Source organism: Rhinoderma darwinii, chromosome 2, assembly GCF_050947455.1.
Source record: "Rhinoderma darwinii isolate aRhiDar2 chromosome 2, aRhiDar2.hap1, whole genome shotgun sequence".
NCBI lineage: Eukaryota > Metazoa > Chordata > Amphibia > Anura > Rhinodermatidae > Rhinoderma > Rhinoderma darwinii.
In genome coordinates, this window is record NC_134688.1 from 188,883,383 (window position 1) to 188,899,422 (window position 16,040).

The following is a 16,040-nucleotide window of genomic DNA, read 5'->3' on the forward strand; positions in this document are numbered from 1 at the left end:
TCCATTGAAGGACCCCAGGGCTGTCTTACCATATTTCCTGTTAGGGCATACTTAGGTATGTCCTAACAACTGCCTGTGTACTGTCAGTACACAGGCTAATGTACTGGCATATAGATATGCCAGTACATTAAAGTTTAAAAATAAAGTAAAAACAAAAGCAATATTAAATTTAAAAAAATACACATACACCTTTTTTTTTACAATAAACATTAAAATAATTCTCAATACATAAAATACACATATTGGGTATTGGCGCAGCCGTAATAACCCGCACAACTATTTTTTTGCGTCATTTATGATGTGTGCGCTGTAAAAAAATAAAATAAAAACTGCTTTCTTTCACTTATTGTGAGGCACGAGGTGTGATGAATTTAACCTCCATGTGCCTCACATTTATAGTAATTAACCACATCATGTACCTTACACATTAACCCATTGTGACTGAGAAACATGATGGGGTTAATTACTATTAGCGTGAGGCACATTCAAAATTCATCACACCACGCACCTCACATTATAAAATGGAAAAACTTTATTTATTTTTTTATTACTGTTGGTAAAGTATCGTTTTGGTATCGAAATCGCAATACTACACAAAGTATCGGTATCAAAGTCCAAATTCTGGTATCGTGACATCCCTAGATTATACTTGTCATTGTTACGCCACTGGTGGAGCTCAAGACTGCAACACCAGAAAATCACTATCACATGGATGAAGCACACACGAATACTGACAGAAAACAAAAAAGGCACAAGTAACTCACCAGAGGATGAGCGGAACCGAACGCTGAAGGTAGTAGAAGATAGAGACGATGCATACATGGAGTAGATGGCAGATGAATAGCATGCAAGCAGTTAGATGATAGACATTGGACAAGAATTAACAGCACACAGACCCTATCTGAGTACTATTCCACAGAAGGGTAAGACAACAGCTTGGCAGCAGACCAAACGAAGAGGAAAGGCAAACATACCAGTGGAGCTACAGATCCCAGGATACACATAAAACCACTGCAGAAAAACTAGATATCTCAGAGGACCAACAGGTCAAACAAGACCTGTCTGTCTGGAGGAACTACTGGTCACTCATAGTGACATGTCAGAAGTTTTGATTGGTGGGGGTCAGAGTACTGAGACCCCCACCAATCGCTAAAACAAAGCGGCAAAAGTGCCAGTGTGAGCGTTGAACTTCTGTTCGGCTTTTTCCGGAAATCAATGTAGCGGTGTGAATAGAAAGTATGAGCCAGAAAAAGCCGAACACGGATCGGCTCAGCGCTCACACGAGCACTTCTGCGGTTTCGTTTTAGCAATCGTTGGGCGTCTCAGTGCTCGAACCCCCACCAAACAAAACTTCTGACATGTCACTATGACATGTCAGGTTTGTTGAACGTTTAGTTACCCTTTAAACAAAGTAACCACATTAGATTATTTTTGGGATAACATCTTTACTGTCATTTAGGCTGATATAACACATGCCGTTTTTTTTAACCAAACACAGGAGTGGATATAAACAAAAAGAAGACCTAGTCTTTCCTTTATATTTCTCCATATTTTTGGATCCATTCCCACGTTTGGCTCAAAGAACCGCTTCAAAAACTGCCATAAAAACTGAACATGTGTTTCCAGCGTTATGCGCCCTTTGTTAGTTAATAATTTAACATGCTCACAAGAAATCCTCAGATTATCTGATAAAGCATATTACCTGTTTTAATTTTTTTTAACCTCTCCCGACCTGGAAAGCTCCCATTATATTGACTTTGTAGCTCACGTACAAACTCTGTGAACTCGCACTTCCAAGTTGATATGTGGTGAAGTCTAGAGTGAGAATAAAAGTCTGAAATAAAATTTGAGTCTGCTGTTTTAGGCAGTTGTGGAGAGGCTGCCTTGGTAGGCAAATTTATGGTAGTGCTTTTTATGCTTGAAGGCCCCTGGAGCGAGTGATGAGCACCATTGAGTTTAGTTTTATTGTGCAAATAGGAGGATGAGGCTGAGCTTGATTCAGTCCTGTGAGGATCCAATGAAATATCTGTGCGTCCATTGTTTGGTTGCCATTGCTCTAAAGTGCAGTCTGTAGAGCCTATATTAGGCGTTTTCTGCTGGTTCCATGAATGAAGTCTACTTGCAAAAGAGTTACTTGAATGCACTGAGATATCCAGCGGCTTTAAGGCACCATTAGGACTGCAGTTGTGTCCATTCACGACAACAGTGCTGTCTTTGCAGTTCTGTTCTCGATGATCAGAAAAGTCTTCTAAATCATCTATTTTGAAATCTTTCCCCACAGACTTTTCAAAATCTTCTTCCCAACCATTTGTTCCATTTTCCTGAATGGTGCTTGCTATGGAGTGGCTTCTGTAAAGGAATTAGAATTTAAAAAAAAAAAATCATTAAAATGTTGGACATTAGAAATTTTAAAGTGGAAGGTGTGCAATTCTTCGTTTAAAGAAGGATCATTCTGTTACTACATTATGGATTGGGCAGGAAGATGATAACGAGTGATGTCATCAGCATCTGCCCACCTATTTCATAGAGGAGACTGTGCGGACATCTAAAATTAGGAGTCAGCAGTTTCTGGAGGCACTTTTGCCCATGTCCCATGGAGGGACACAGTAGTCTGAAGCTACGGCAAGATCTATCTTAATGATAACCGCTTTGATCGTGGTAGCAGCTTTTTGCTGCTACCGATTTTTTGCAGAGATGAGTACAGTAACTCATTCTCTGGCATTTTATGAAAAGCAAGGAGTAAAGACTAGTGAGGTTGAGTGAAGCACCTGTTAATGACGCTTCACAATTGTTGTGCCAGAAGCTAAAACAAAAGGGCAATGTTACATGATCTACAGCTCTATATTCCAAAATCAAAGAAATTCCTCATGTATAAAAATCAATTTAAAGGGGGTTGCCTGCTTTGTACAATCCCTACTTGCTAGAAGGGTCCCTTGATAGTAAGCGGATCACAAATTGTCCCCCCTGCTGTGACCCGCCCAGTGATCAGATGTAATCTGTGGGGAAACAGGTAAGTGTTCAATTTCCCAGTAGTGTAACTACAGAGGAAATTAAAGGGATTGTCCCAAGATTAAATGTTATCCCCTAACCACAGGATAGGCAATAACATGTTGATCTGTGGGGGTCCGACCGCTGGGACTCCTACCGATCACGACGACTCGTTCATTCCTCCGAATGAATGGGGCAGCATGTCGCGCATGCGCACTGCCGCTCCATTCACGGTCTATGCCACTGCCGGAGATAGCAGGTACAGCGCTTGGCTATCTCCGGCAGTGCCATAGAGACAGAATGGAGCAGCTGCGGGCATCCGCAACCTGCCGCTCCATTCATTCGGAGGAACGGGACCCCCTTATCATGATCGGTGGGGCTCCAAGCGGTGGAAACCCCACCGATCAGCATGTGATCACCTATCCTGTGGTTACGGGATAACCGTTATTTTCCCAATTTAAATCAAGGGGTTGGGGTTGTCTGTGTAATGCAGGACAGGACAGGACAGGTCCACCAATTCGATTTCTGTAACTGGCTTCCATGCTGCCCAAGAGATATCTATGCTGAACAAAAGATTCGCTCTAATAAAGAGCTATTCCGATCTTAGACTTTTATGACATATCCATGGTATATGTCATGAATGTCTGATGGATGCAGGTTATAGCTCTGGAACCTGCCCCAATCTCTGAAATTAGGGTCACCGACCTGCGCACTGCCTGGTGAGATGGCTGCTGAAACCAGGCGGAGAGAGAAAGGAGAGGTGGCCACGACTCTCTCCATTCTATGGAGGTTATGGAAATAGCCAAGCCCGTGGCCACTTTTCCATTCAGTCTCCGCCTGGATGCGGCGGCTGCCTCACCAGACGGGACATGGGTCGGGATGACCCCATTCTGGAGATAGATGCGGGTCGCTGCACTGGGACCCACACCTATCAGACACTTATGGCATGTCCCACGGATATGCAATAAATGTCTAAGGTGGAGATAACCCTTAGGATTCCCTAGTAGGGTATATGTAAATGGGTTTTCTTTACTAGACATCCCCTTTAATGAGCAATTGCTAACAATACTTACAGTTTATGGATACTGTCCCCTTTGAATAGATCTTCTGGTTTGCATTTAGAGGTGAATTTCAAACACTTCTGAGCACTGGACTGCTTTGTATAAAGCTGGTAGGGAACATAAGAAAGAAGGCGTCCAGCTTGGATGCTATTAAAACAAAAAATAAAATATGTTAACGCTTGCGTTCTATTAGAATAAAAGTATTGTTCATCTGATATTAAAGCAGCATCAATAACATAGTAGACAGGCCAAAAATAAACATCATCTTGAAGTTAGCTGGTTGTAATCTGTGATTGGTTTAAAGACTATGCTTGCAAACACTGGACTGAGAAAATGACTAGATTGTGTTTTTCGCCACTCTTTCTAATAAACTCTCAGCGCCATAATGGTACGGATCCCCAGGAGAGTTTGTGATGAAATCTTTGGGTTATACAGACGTTGTTAGAATTGGGAAAGATCCATAGAATCACTGCAGCCGCGTGCACAAAAAACGGAAACTCGTAAAAAAAGTTGCTGCTGGGGAGGATTGTAAATGAGAGAACACGCTGTGTCTCTGCACTGCCAGAAGCTGGGTGTTAACGAAGAGAAGTGGATGATGCCGATTCGTCAGCATCATACACTCCCATTCACAACGGCCAGCTAGTAAAAGTAAAAACACCCAGATGTAACGAACACAATACACGCCCAGTTGTACTTTAACTTTAAACACGCCCAGTTGTACTTTAGAAAGCCTCATTTGCATAAATATAAAAATGGTCATAACTTGGCCAAAAATGCTCGTTTAAAAAAAAAAAAAAAAAAGTTACTCTTATCTACATTGCAGCGCCTATCTGCTGCAATACGAGATAGGGGTTGCAAAATCTGGTGACAGAGCCTCTTTAAAGCCTTTTGTTATCCATAGATATCTTTTTTCTTTCTAAACCTTACTCCAGCAGCGCTATTAGGGTTCACCACTTTTTACAAAAAAGTTTTTTTCTCTCCTCTACAATTCTAGATAGAGTTTATGTCTCCTATATAATTCAGACTTTAATAGCAAATAATCATGGAGGGCCAAACACAACATGTACAAGTCTAGATATACTTTAATCTGGATGCGAGACCAGCGAATGTCCAGATGCACTCCCTGTCTGAACTTTAAAGACAGCTCTTGTATGTGAGTACACTTAGGAGGATGGTTTTGCTTCATTACTGGCTTATACAAACAGATAGTTGGGCAACTGTTACTATTTCACATACAGATACATATAGATTTGTATATATTTTTTTTTTTTTCAAAGGGCGCAGCCCTGCTCTGTGTTTGCATGGTCTACCGTTTCGTAGCTGAGCGCTTACTCCTTGATGTTGTCACTTCACAATAATAATACTTCAGCTGGGGTGGAGCTTAAATGAAGCGAAGGACAAGCATTCATTCTCTATGGGACTGCCAGAGACAGCCAGGAGTTGTACTTGGCTGTCTGTCAGTCCAATAAACTTTAAACGGAGCAGTACCATGCATGCACAGTGAGAAGGAGAGGGAGGTTCAGGAACCCTGTTCTAGCCATTGATGGGGCCCTCAGTGATCACACTTATCTATCCTGTGGACAGATGAGAATTGTCCATTCTGGGAATACCCCTTTAAAGTCACTGAGCTCTTCAACAACACCACTACTAATGTTTCTCTATGGGGATCGCATGGCTGTGTAGTTGATTCTGTGTGTCTATTTGCCATGGGTGTGCCTTAAAAACTTGAACTCAATTAGTAGGCATGTTCACATCCTTTTGCCCTTATAGTGTATAAGGGTGCTCGCACATGTAGCGGTAGTGTGCTTGCACAGTCAAGAAAAGTGCGTAAAAAACACACATGGATTTCTGCGGTTTTGCAATGCATTTTTTTTTTTGCCTGCATGGCTTGCACAGGTGAAGGACATGGTTTCAATAAGTTTGACCTGTAGGAGTTGAACGATACACTAACACTACATGTGCAGGCAGCCTAAGCGAAATGAAATCACATTACCTATCTGTAACCCACTCAGGACGGACTACTTTCTCATCTTTTAGCTCTTTGATTTTGTTATTCGGGAGATTAGTGGCAATAATGTGGGTGGTTTTAGAACGTGAATAGTAAAGATGAAATTGGCCTCCATGTAGCATCATAAGATGTCTCAGCCGATCTGCAGTGGGATCTGAAACAAAGAACAAAAAAAAATTACAAGTAGTATATACGTTACTGTGTTTTTCTTGATGTAAGTATGTAGCCCTATTATCTCTGGAAGAAAACAAATCACATCTCCAGCCAAAAATTAAAACTTGAATCAGTTCCTGAGTCCTTATTTGTAGAAACTGTCCAGTTGCTTGTATTTTGGACTTCACCTTAGTCTCTGAGGCAAGAAGCAGCTACCATTGTCAGCCATATTACTTTTAATGTGCTGCTTTTCCGTCACCCACTAATGCAGAGGGTTTTCCCAGACCCCTGAGGACATAAAAAAAAAAAAAAGAGAGAAAGCTGGACAAACATAAGTTAAATGTTGGCAGATCTTAATCTAACGTGTCTGGGGGAATCCCAATTGTCTCCTGATGGCAGAATCAGAACTTTGGTTCCCTGCGTGCTCTCTCAATGCAGCAACTTATCTCCATCCCACTATTAAAAGTAACATATGCCATACGACCCATGAATGCATTTTTATTAGATGAGTCAAGGAGATAGCGGTCTGACTTCTTTAACTAATCTAGCGTGTATTTCAAAACACATACTTTAAGGCTGGTTATACATTTCAAAAAGCGGTCGGCCAGCTATTCTTCTCGACTCCTTATACACGTTGGCTGGTCCTGCCAAAATCAAGCAGGAGAACTTACTGCACTGTGACAATGTTTGTTGAGCTGTAAATTAAGCCTTTAAAAGATGATCTATCCCTAGTTTAGTAATGCCCAATCTTTTAGCTAATGTAATAGGCGCTGTCACACGGATAATGCTAGTGAAAATTTGGAAACATTTTGAGTCGCAGATACAGTTTAATCCAATGCTGGAGCAGGGAGCTGACGGCTATTCTCTGGTTTTGAATGCAATTATCGTCGTTTGTGATGTTGCAGGGAATTATTTTTCTAATAGGGCCAAGTACAGTAGTCCCAAACAAAAGTCTCCGCCAAAAGTGGGTCCCAGACTCAAAGTTTGGGAACCAATGAACTAGTAGATGCAATTATATCCACTAAATGGAATACAGGAGAGCCAGAAGTGAGGTACTCCTTAGAAAGAAAGGTTTTGTCAGCCATACAACATAGCCTAAAAGAAGTGCCAAACTTTCGGCATTTTTTAGCGCCAAAAAATTCACGGTAATGGGATTTTTCAGATTTAGAAAATAGGTAGCATGCCCTAACCAGATTATTAATTTAAAATAGTATTTTTAATTGAAGTGGGATTTCATCCACTTCAATTGAAAAGGGAAATCTAAATCTGAATCTACATGGGTTCTTGCAATGCAGAAAATGTGTGAATATGTGGCATATATGTGTGTGTTGAAATACGTGAGTATTTAAACAGGCAACCCATTATATAAACATAGCGTTTATGTTACGGCAACAATACCCGGTATACCTGTAGTTCTACTGAACAGAATTTAGATCACCATGTGCACATATTTGCCTATGGAGGCTGCATCTGTCATACACTTCTCTCCACAACGCCCACTTGGTCACATAGTAAAACACGCCCAGTTGTCCATTGAGAAACTCATTAGCATAAAGCTAATATAGGTCAAAAATGATCGTTTTTCTAAATAAAAAAAACACTGCTGGAATCTACATTACAGCGCCGATCACATCATGTACAATATAGGCCACTTATAATGTGCTGATAGAGCCTCTTTAAGTGCACCTCCACATGCTTTATTCACACGACAGGGTCCCGCCCGAGTGTCGGCCGATAAAATCGGCCGTTTTTCCCGGCCGGTTTGCATTGGTTTTGCATCCGTTCCGGGCCGGGCAGATCTGGACAGTGACATCAGGGGCAACTCCTGAAGGGGAATCCCCAGGTGGCCGGTGATTTCACTTCAGGAAAAACCCCTGTCGTCTGTGTCCCTTTATGGACACTGAACGTTACAGGCTTCGCCTGGTGTGGAATCCCCGTCACAGCGGGTTCGGGGATTCCGCTTCAGGAGTTTCCCCTGATGTCACTGCCCAGATATGGACAGAGACATCAAGCGCTCTGTCCAGGAGCGGAATACCCGAACACACGGGGATTCCGCTCCTTCAGGGAGCTAAAGTGGGGCTAGCACATAGCAGAGCAGGGAGATACCTCCCTGCTCTGCTATAGTGGCGTCGCTACAGCAGTAGAAGCCGCAGCAGCTGCTAGCGGCGCCATCGGCCATGGAAGGGGTCGCCGGGCCGGGGCGCTTTTCAAAACAAGCAGGGGAAGGGAGCCAGCGCAGTGCTCCCTTCCACCTGCTGTACACCCCGGCCCTGCGACACAATGTATAAACTTACCTCCAGCGTACAGCCATTCGTCCGAATGGCATAAACTCCTCCTCCTCACATGCACTCTGTGCTGTGAGGAGGGAGCGAGCGACGGAATACATGGCCATCACTCGGGACACATTCCGGTGATGGCCGTGTATTACCTGGCCCCATAGACTTCTATGGGAGCCTGGCGGCCGGGTAAACGGCCGAAAATAGGACATGTCCCATTTTTTGACGGCCAGGTTTCCTGGGGCGTCAAAAAAATCGGTCGTGTGAATAGCCCCATTAGGGGTCTATTGTTCCTACTGCAGCCGGGTGACGGCCATTTTATGAACGGCCGTCACCCGGCCGGGAAATCCGGTCGTGTGAATAAGGGCTTACTGTAAGTGGCGTCCTCATAGTTTACCATTACTTGTTATATAAACTACACACTGAAAGTGATAAACATAAGGTTTGTGTTAAAGTTAGGACTTATTCACACGACAGGGTCTGAGTGTCGGCCGGTTTTCCCGGCCAGTTTGCATCCGTTCCGATTCCGTTCCAGGCCGTGTTTTGACCCATTTTGCATCCGTTTTTTTCCCTGTCCGTTTTAAAATTGGATGAATTTCATTTGTAAATTTTTGCCACACACTTCCCTCTGTAGATAATGCCGAACACTGCCCTCTGTAGATACTGCCACAGCCCCCCTGCAGGTAGTGGCACACAGTGAAGTCAGGGACTTCTCCTGGAGCGGAATCCCCGGTCACATCGCCGGGGATACGCTTCAGAAGTCGCTGACGTCACTGTATCCATATATGGACACAGTGAAGTCAGGGACTTCTGCTGGAGCGGAATCCCCAATCCCCGGCCACAGCGTTGCCGAAGCTTCTACAGGGAGCAAAAGACATACCCTCCTCGTCCTCCTCATATGCACTTCGCACTGTGAGGAGGAGGAGAAGGAGAGAGCGAGCGATGGAAGACACGGCCGTCACTTGGAGCACATTCAAGTGATGGCCGTGTATTACCTGGCCCCATAGACTTCTATGGGAGCCGGGGTGGCCGGGAGAACAGCCGAAAATAGGGCATGTCCCATTTTTTGACGGCCGGGTCTATTGTTCCTACTGCAGCCGTGTGACGGACGTTTTTTTAACGGCCGTCACACGCCCGGGAGAGGGCTTACTGGTGAAACAAGCATGACTATTTTTAGAAACTGGGCAACAAAATTTTTTATCTGCACTTGATGCTATACTCTGTAGCATGAGTAAAGCAAACTCTATACACACACACACATATCTATATATATATAATATTTTTTTTCTTTTCCTTCCTCCTTCTGTTTATACAAAACATTTTATGACAGAATTGTATTTTCTTTGTTCTGTATTCTCCCCAGCTACAGCACATAGAACAGGGGTTACTTGAGCAGTCACACTCAGGATATTTTGTGAGTGTTGCTAGGCAACAGAATGTTTGATGCAGAATGTGTACTACAGAGACACAGAATGCGCCGACCTCAAAATTGTGAATAAAACAAAGCAGCGTGCTGCACTATTGTCTCTAGTAAAATCATGGACACCTTGACAGAAACCTGACGGAACCCATTAAAGTCAATGGGTGTAGTCAGGCGCCGATGGTGTCCGTTGTACAATGGAACCGGTGCTTCCGGTATTTTTTGTTATGTTGCTCCTCTGACGGAGAAGAGCAACGGAAACACCAACGCATATATGAAAGAGGTCTTATTGTTCCAAGCTGTAGTTGATATATTCTATTCTATAGGTTTCATGTAGGGCAAATTGGCTAAACAGGCCAAAAATATAAAGGTTTCTCCGTTTTTGACGGTCTGTTATTGGTTGTGGTTCAATGAATAAAATAAATTCTGCATAACCTTGTTCACATCTGCGTTGGAGGCTCCGTTAGCGGCCTCCGTCGTAGATCTGGCCGAAAATACCGGAAACCATAGCACAGAACGCTGAAGTATTGTTTCGGCTAAAACCACAGACACCACGATAGAAACCCGATGGAACCCATTAAAATAAATGGGTTCCTTCAGCCGCCAGTGGTGTCATCATTAAACTTTGCTTTCATTCCTATAAAACGCCTGAAGGCTTAACAAACTTACTAAATGCTGTACTAAATACTTTGAGGGGGTGCAGTTTTTAAAATGGGGTGATTTATGGGGTTTTCTAATATATAAGCCCCTCAAAGTCACTTAAGAACTGAGTTGGTCCCTAAAAAATTAGGTTTTGGAAATTTTGACGAAATTGTGAAAAATTGTTGCCAAACTTATAATGTCCTAAAAAATAAATAAAAAGGACGATCAAAAAATGATGCCATCATAAAGTAGAGATATGGGAAACGTAAATCAGTAACGATTTAGTGTGGTATAAGTATCTGTCTTACAAGCAGAGAAACTCAAAATGTAAAAAAATGCTAAATTTTCTGAATTCTATAAATTTTGTGGTTTTCAACAATTAAAGACAATGTCTCGACCAAGTTTTACCATTATCAAGTCCAAAGTGTCACGAGAAAACACAGTCTCAGAATCGCATGAATAAGTAAAAGCATCCCAGTTATTACCACATAAAGAGGAATATGTCAGATTTGAAAAATAGGGCTGCGTCCTTAGGGTTTTCCCATAATCTATATTTATCACCTATCCATAGAACAGGCTTGTCTTTTCGTCCCTGTGCACTTCATATGAATGGAGTGGTACTGCAAATGCTTGGCCACCGCAGATTCCGTGTAATGTGCATTTAGCATTCTGCTATTAAGCCCCAATTCGGCCATCGCATCGCTAAACAGCTTATATGCCAGGGTTGCTATTGACTGCGGAATCTATGTGGTTATACGGTTGGGAACAGATTCATCTCCGATCCTGGCCATTAGCCAGAGTTGTTAGATGTAAAATACAGCTGACATATGCTGGGTATGGGGCGGACTCAACTGTTGGGCCCGCTCCATCCATACCCCGCCGACATATACGGCGGGCACCAAGAACGTGTTAAGGAACGAAAGCAGATAGAGACAGAAAATGGTGGCCAGGGATCAACGTATTATAAGGGATTATCCAATGAAGGACCCAGTATAGGTGATAAATGTCTAATCGCTGGGTGCCTCACCACTGGGACCTGTACTGGTCAGTAGAACGGTTTCCGAGCCCTCTGTTCCTCCTCACTGCATGACCACGGTTCAGTAGTCAGCAGTTTCCTCAACTTGTGGAGTAAGGAGGAATGGGGGGCTCGGGAACCCAGTTCTGGTGATTGGTAAAAGGTCCCACAAGTAGGGCTTCCAGCGATCAGACAATTATCTATGCTGTAGATAGGTGATAAATGTCCTTAGAGGGATAACCCCCTTTAATACATGAGCATCTGACGCCTAAGAACCAAGCCTTCATGCCATGTCGGGTGTCTAATACGTGTGGTTTCAGGAAGGGGTGTCCTTTTATTTTGTTTTTTGTTTTCTTCTTACTTATTTAATAGTTTTTAAAATTGTACAACATTGACTTATTTTTTTTACTATAAAGATCAATGTGCTCCCTGCGTGTCTTCATATAAAGATCCCCGATAACTCATATAATAGTAAACAGCCCATTAGATCACCGATATCAATGATCTGTATACAGTAATGTGCAGGGAAGACATAGACCCTGTCTGCTTTGCATGCCATCCATCCTTCTCTGCCACAGTGAATCCTTGGGACGTCAATGACTCAGGAACACAACGCTCAATAGGAGAACTGGGTTCGTGGGTTTTTAGGACAGGGAACGGAACCTTGCAGTGTGCAGTGCTATCACATACAAAAAGTAACAACGGGTTAATGGCTATCAGCCTGTAAATTTACATGAGGGGGACAGGAAGAGGTTAAATAACCCTAGACTGAACATTACATGGCATCAAAAAAATCTTTCAGGGAAACACTGGCCTTGAAGACAGGTTATTTTATTTTAACAAATAATAAAAGGATTACAGCTTCATATATTACATTATTTATATTAGGTATTGCTGCATAAAATGCAAACATCATCCACAGTAACATACCTGTATAACCATTTACATAAATTGAAACCCCGTTAAAGATGTTAGAGGCCGTTCCATCCTTCTGTTGCTGCAGCGGGGCATCTAATCGAAACTGCTCATCTAATTTCTGCACCTTAGCCGCAATGTATCCTCCCTAGAGTACAAGAGAAATACAGAGAAATTGCACTTTGATTCAACAGTAACTAGTCACAACCTTTACCCTAACGGGAGGCAAACTCCCTGTATATAGACAGAAAATATTCATATAGGACATACCCAGGCACTCCAGCCATCACTGCTGCCAGAACAATCCCTCCACCCTCCTCTACGCATCGTGTAGGTCCTGGAAAATAAATAATAGAAAACAAAAAGGGTTTTTGGCTTTATTGATATTCTGAGAAATAAAACATGCCCTGAAATATCTGCAATCAGAGGTGGCAGTAACGCTTCTACCGGAGTCAGACGCCTGTAAAGGCCTTTTCACTCTTTCAAATCAGCCTGTGTATTTCTACACAGTGTAGGTTATATCAGGACTGAAAATGGCAGGGGAATACTCTATATTACACTCCGTGCACTGCATATCATGACTGTTTATGTATAAATGTAGTAACATACACACATCTGTAAGCTCGTGTTCACAGGTCGCGTCTAATCATGGTCTTTGCAGTGACTTTGCGAAAGTCTTGGCAAAAAACGTGATTTTTCCGTGGCGTACGAACACACCCTAGTTACTGCAATATTGAGGTGTTTAAAAGAAAACAGTATGTGTAGGTTACTATGTCTACAGTATCTATCGCAATCTTTCGAAAGATATATAGTAACATATCAGTATCAATAATGTGTTGACCATTCAAATGGTCTGTTCTCATATTTTGATAGAAGATGTGACGTTTCTAAGCACTGTTATTATACTTTTGTAGGTTAATACCTATTTCAGACTGGTAAGAGTATGACTGCAGTGAGCTTCATGGGAATACTGAAAATGAAATGTACGTACGTACGTACGTACGTACGTACGTACGTACGTACGTACGTACGTACGTACGTATCCATAAATGTAATACTATTGTACACTGTACTATTTAAAGGCAACCGGTCATGTCAAACATACAGTCCGATCTGTGGGCAGCATGTTATAGAGCAGGAGGAGCTGAGCAGATGGATAGTTATGTGGGGAAAGATACAAAATAACCTGTAATTTATGGATTTTAATCCCTTTTAACTGTGGGTTTAGGAGTCCAGTGGCCGGTTCTACTCCGTGTGAATACAGAAATAGTTGCCAATCACTCGTATAGGGAAGGCTGTCAATCAATGGTTGAGACCGCCCACTAGACTCTTTAGCCAAGAATGAGGAGAAGTTTAAATTAATAAAATTACAACTTAGGCCCCATGCACACGACCGTAGCCATGTGCACGGCCGTGATTTTCGGGTCGGACAGCTGCGGAGTGTCACCCGCGAGCCGCCCGCAAATCGCGGGCCGTGCACATGGCCGCATCCATTATTTTCTATGAGCGTGGACATGGCCGTAATAAGACATGTCCGTTCTTTCTGCGGTCCAGACTCCTGGGCCATGCACGGACCGTGGAAACCACAGTCGTGTGCATGGGCCCATAGCAATAAATGGGGCCGCAATTCTCCCGTGGATTTTCGGGGAATTGTGGCCGCAAAAGCACGTTCGTGTGCATGGGGCCTTATTCTGAATCTTTTTGTGCAGAACTATACATCAATCTACTCAGCTCTTCCTTCTATATAACATGCTGCTTGCAGCCAGGACAGCATGTTCAACGTGAAAGGTACCCTTTAAGGCCCCATGCACACGATCGTAGAATTCATCCGTAATTACAGACTGTAATTACAGAGCCATTCATTTCTATGGGCTACGGACACCTTTCCGTATTGTTACAGATGGGTGTCCATGCTGTAGAAATTATAGAACATTTCCTTTTTCTGTCCGTAGTTACAGCACAGATTCCCCATAGAAGTCTATGGGCGCTTCCGTAATTACAGAGGGCTAAGGGTATGCATCCGTAGCCGTCCGTAATCATGGAAGAGTTATGCGACGCCAGGGGATTACCCAAGATTCCTCAGTTTTTTGCGGATCCGTAAATACAGACACCGTTCCGTATATGCGGATGAATATTAATGAATACGGATCCGTATTTATGGATGGATGAACTCTAAGGCCCCATGCACACGAACGTGCTTTTGCGGCCGCAATTCCCCCGAAAACCCACAGGATAATTGAGGCCCCATTAATTTCTATGGGCTCATGCAGGAGCCTGGACCGCAGAAAGAGATTAATGCAGGCTCATAGAGATTAATGCACGCGGCCATGTGCACGGCCCGCAGGTGAATCATGTGCATGAGGCCTAAGTGTGGAAGCAATTTGCTTACAGCAGCATTTGGAGAGTTGCGTTGCAGTATCTACGCAATTCTGGTAATATGCTATTCTTTATAGGTCACTGTCCGATACATGTCTTTATGGGGTATGTAGGGTTTTTCTTTTTTATCGGTTAGTTGACAAAATCTTTTAAAAAAAAATAAATAGAAAGTTCAGCATGCAACACTATTCCTGCCATTAAAATGATGGACATAACGAAATTGCATGGACTGTTCCCCACAGGCTCCCCATGGGGAAACTCCTATCATATTGAAGATACTTCATATAAAAAGTTTCAGACTACTGTGCTACCCAAATAACGGCAAAAGTGGTATCCAGATGTGAAAAATATTAAAGGGGTTTTCCAGCCACTAAGAATGTATGGCCTATCCTCAGGATAGGCCATCGATAACTGATGGGTCGGGGTCAGGCTCCCGCCGATCAGTTGTTTTGAAGGAGCCGCAGCGCTTGTACAAGCGCTGCTTCCCCTTCATTTCTTCTTGCTCACTGTGAATCGTTCACACACATTTAGCGGCGATTCACAGGTATTGCAGATTTTTCTCTCATTGAATGGGAGAAGGCTGCAATACCTGTGAACTGTGAAATACTATCCAAGAAAGTGCTCGGTTTTATATAGAGATAAGATATATAGATAGATAGATAGGGAGAGAGAGAGAGAGAGGGAGGGAGAGAGAGAGAGAGGGAGAGAGAGAGAGATGGAGAGAGAGAGAGATGGAGAGAGAGAGAGAGAGAGGGAGAGAGAGGGAGAGAGAGAGAGAGAGAGAGAGAGATGGAGAGAGAGAGAGAGAGAGAGAGATGGAGAGAGAGAGATGGAGAGAGAGAGAGAGAGAGATGGAGAGAGAGAGAGAGGAGAGAGATGGAGAGAGAGAGAGAGAGAGATGGAGAGAGAGAGAGAGATGGAGAGAGAGAGAGAGATGGAGAGAGAGAGAGAGAGAGAGAGATGGAGAGAGAGAGAGAGAGAGAGAGATGGAGAGAGAGAGAGAGAGAGAGAGAGAGAGAGAGAGAGAGAGAGAGAGAGAGAGAGAGAGAGAGAGAGAGAGAGAGAGAGAGAGAGAGAGAGATGGAGAGAGAGAGAGATGGAGAGAGATGGAGAGAGAGAGAGATGGAGAGAGAGAGAGATGGAGAGAGAGAGAGATGGAGAGAGAGAGAGAAATGGAGAGAGAGAG

General features: G+C 43.2%; 1 protein-coding gene across 1 annotated transcript in view; it reads right to left on the bottom strand.

Moving 5' to 3' along the window:
- The window catches only part of REV1 (REV1 DNA directed polymerase), an 85,796-nt gene that overhangs the window by 66,813 nt on the left and 2,943 nt on the right, over positions 1 to 16,040 (bottom strand). Inside the window, exons 2-6 of the mRNA XM_075852632.1 lie at positions 12,749 to 12,815; positions 12,494 to 12,626; positions 6,043 to 6,211; positions 4,062 to 4,196; positions 1,703 to 2,349 (exon numbers count right to left, since the gene is read on the bottom strand). Of these exons, the coding sequence (XP_075708747.1) occupies positions 1,703 to 2,349; positions 4,062 to 4,196; positions 6,043 to 6,211; positions 12,494 to 12,626; positions 12,749 to 12,805 (1,141 nt within the window). The 5' untranslated portion in view covers positions 12,806 to 12,815. The remainder of the gene's footprint in view (positions 1 to 1,702; positions 2,350 to 4,061; positions 4,197 to 6,042; positions 6,212 to 12,493; positions 12,627 to 12,748; positions 12,816 to 16,040) is intronic.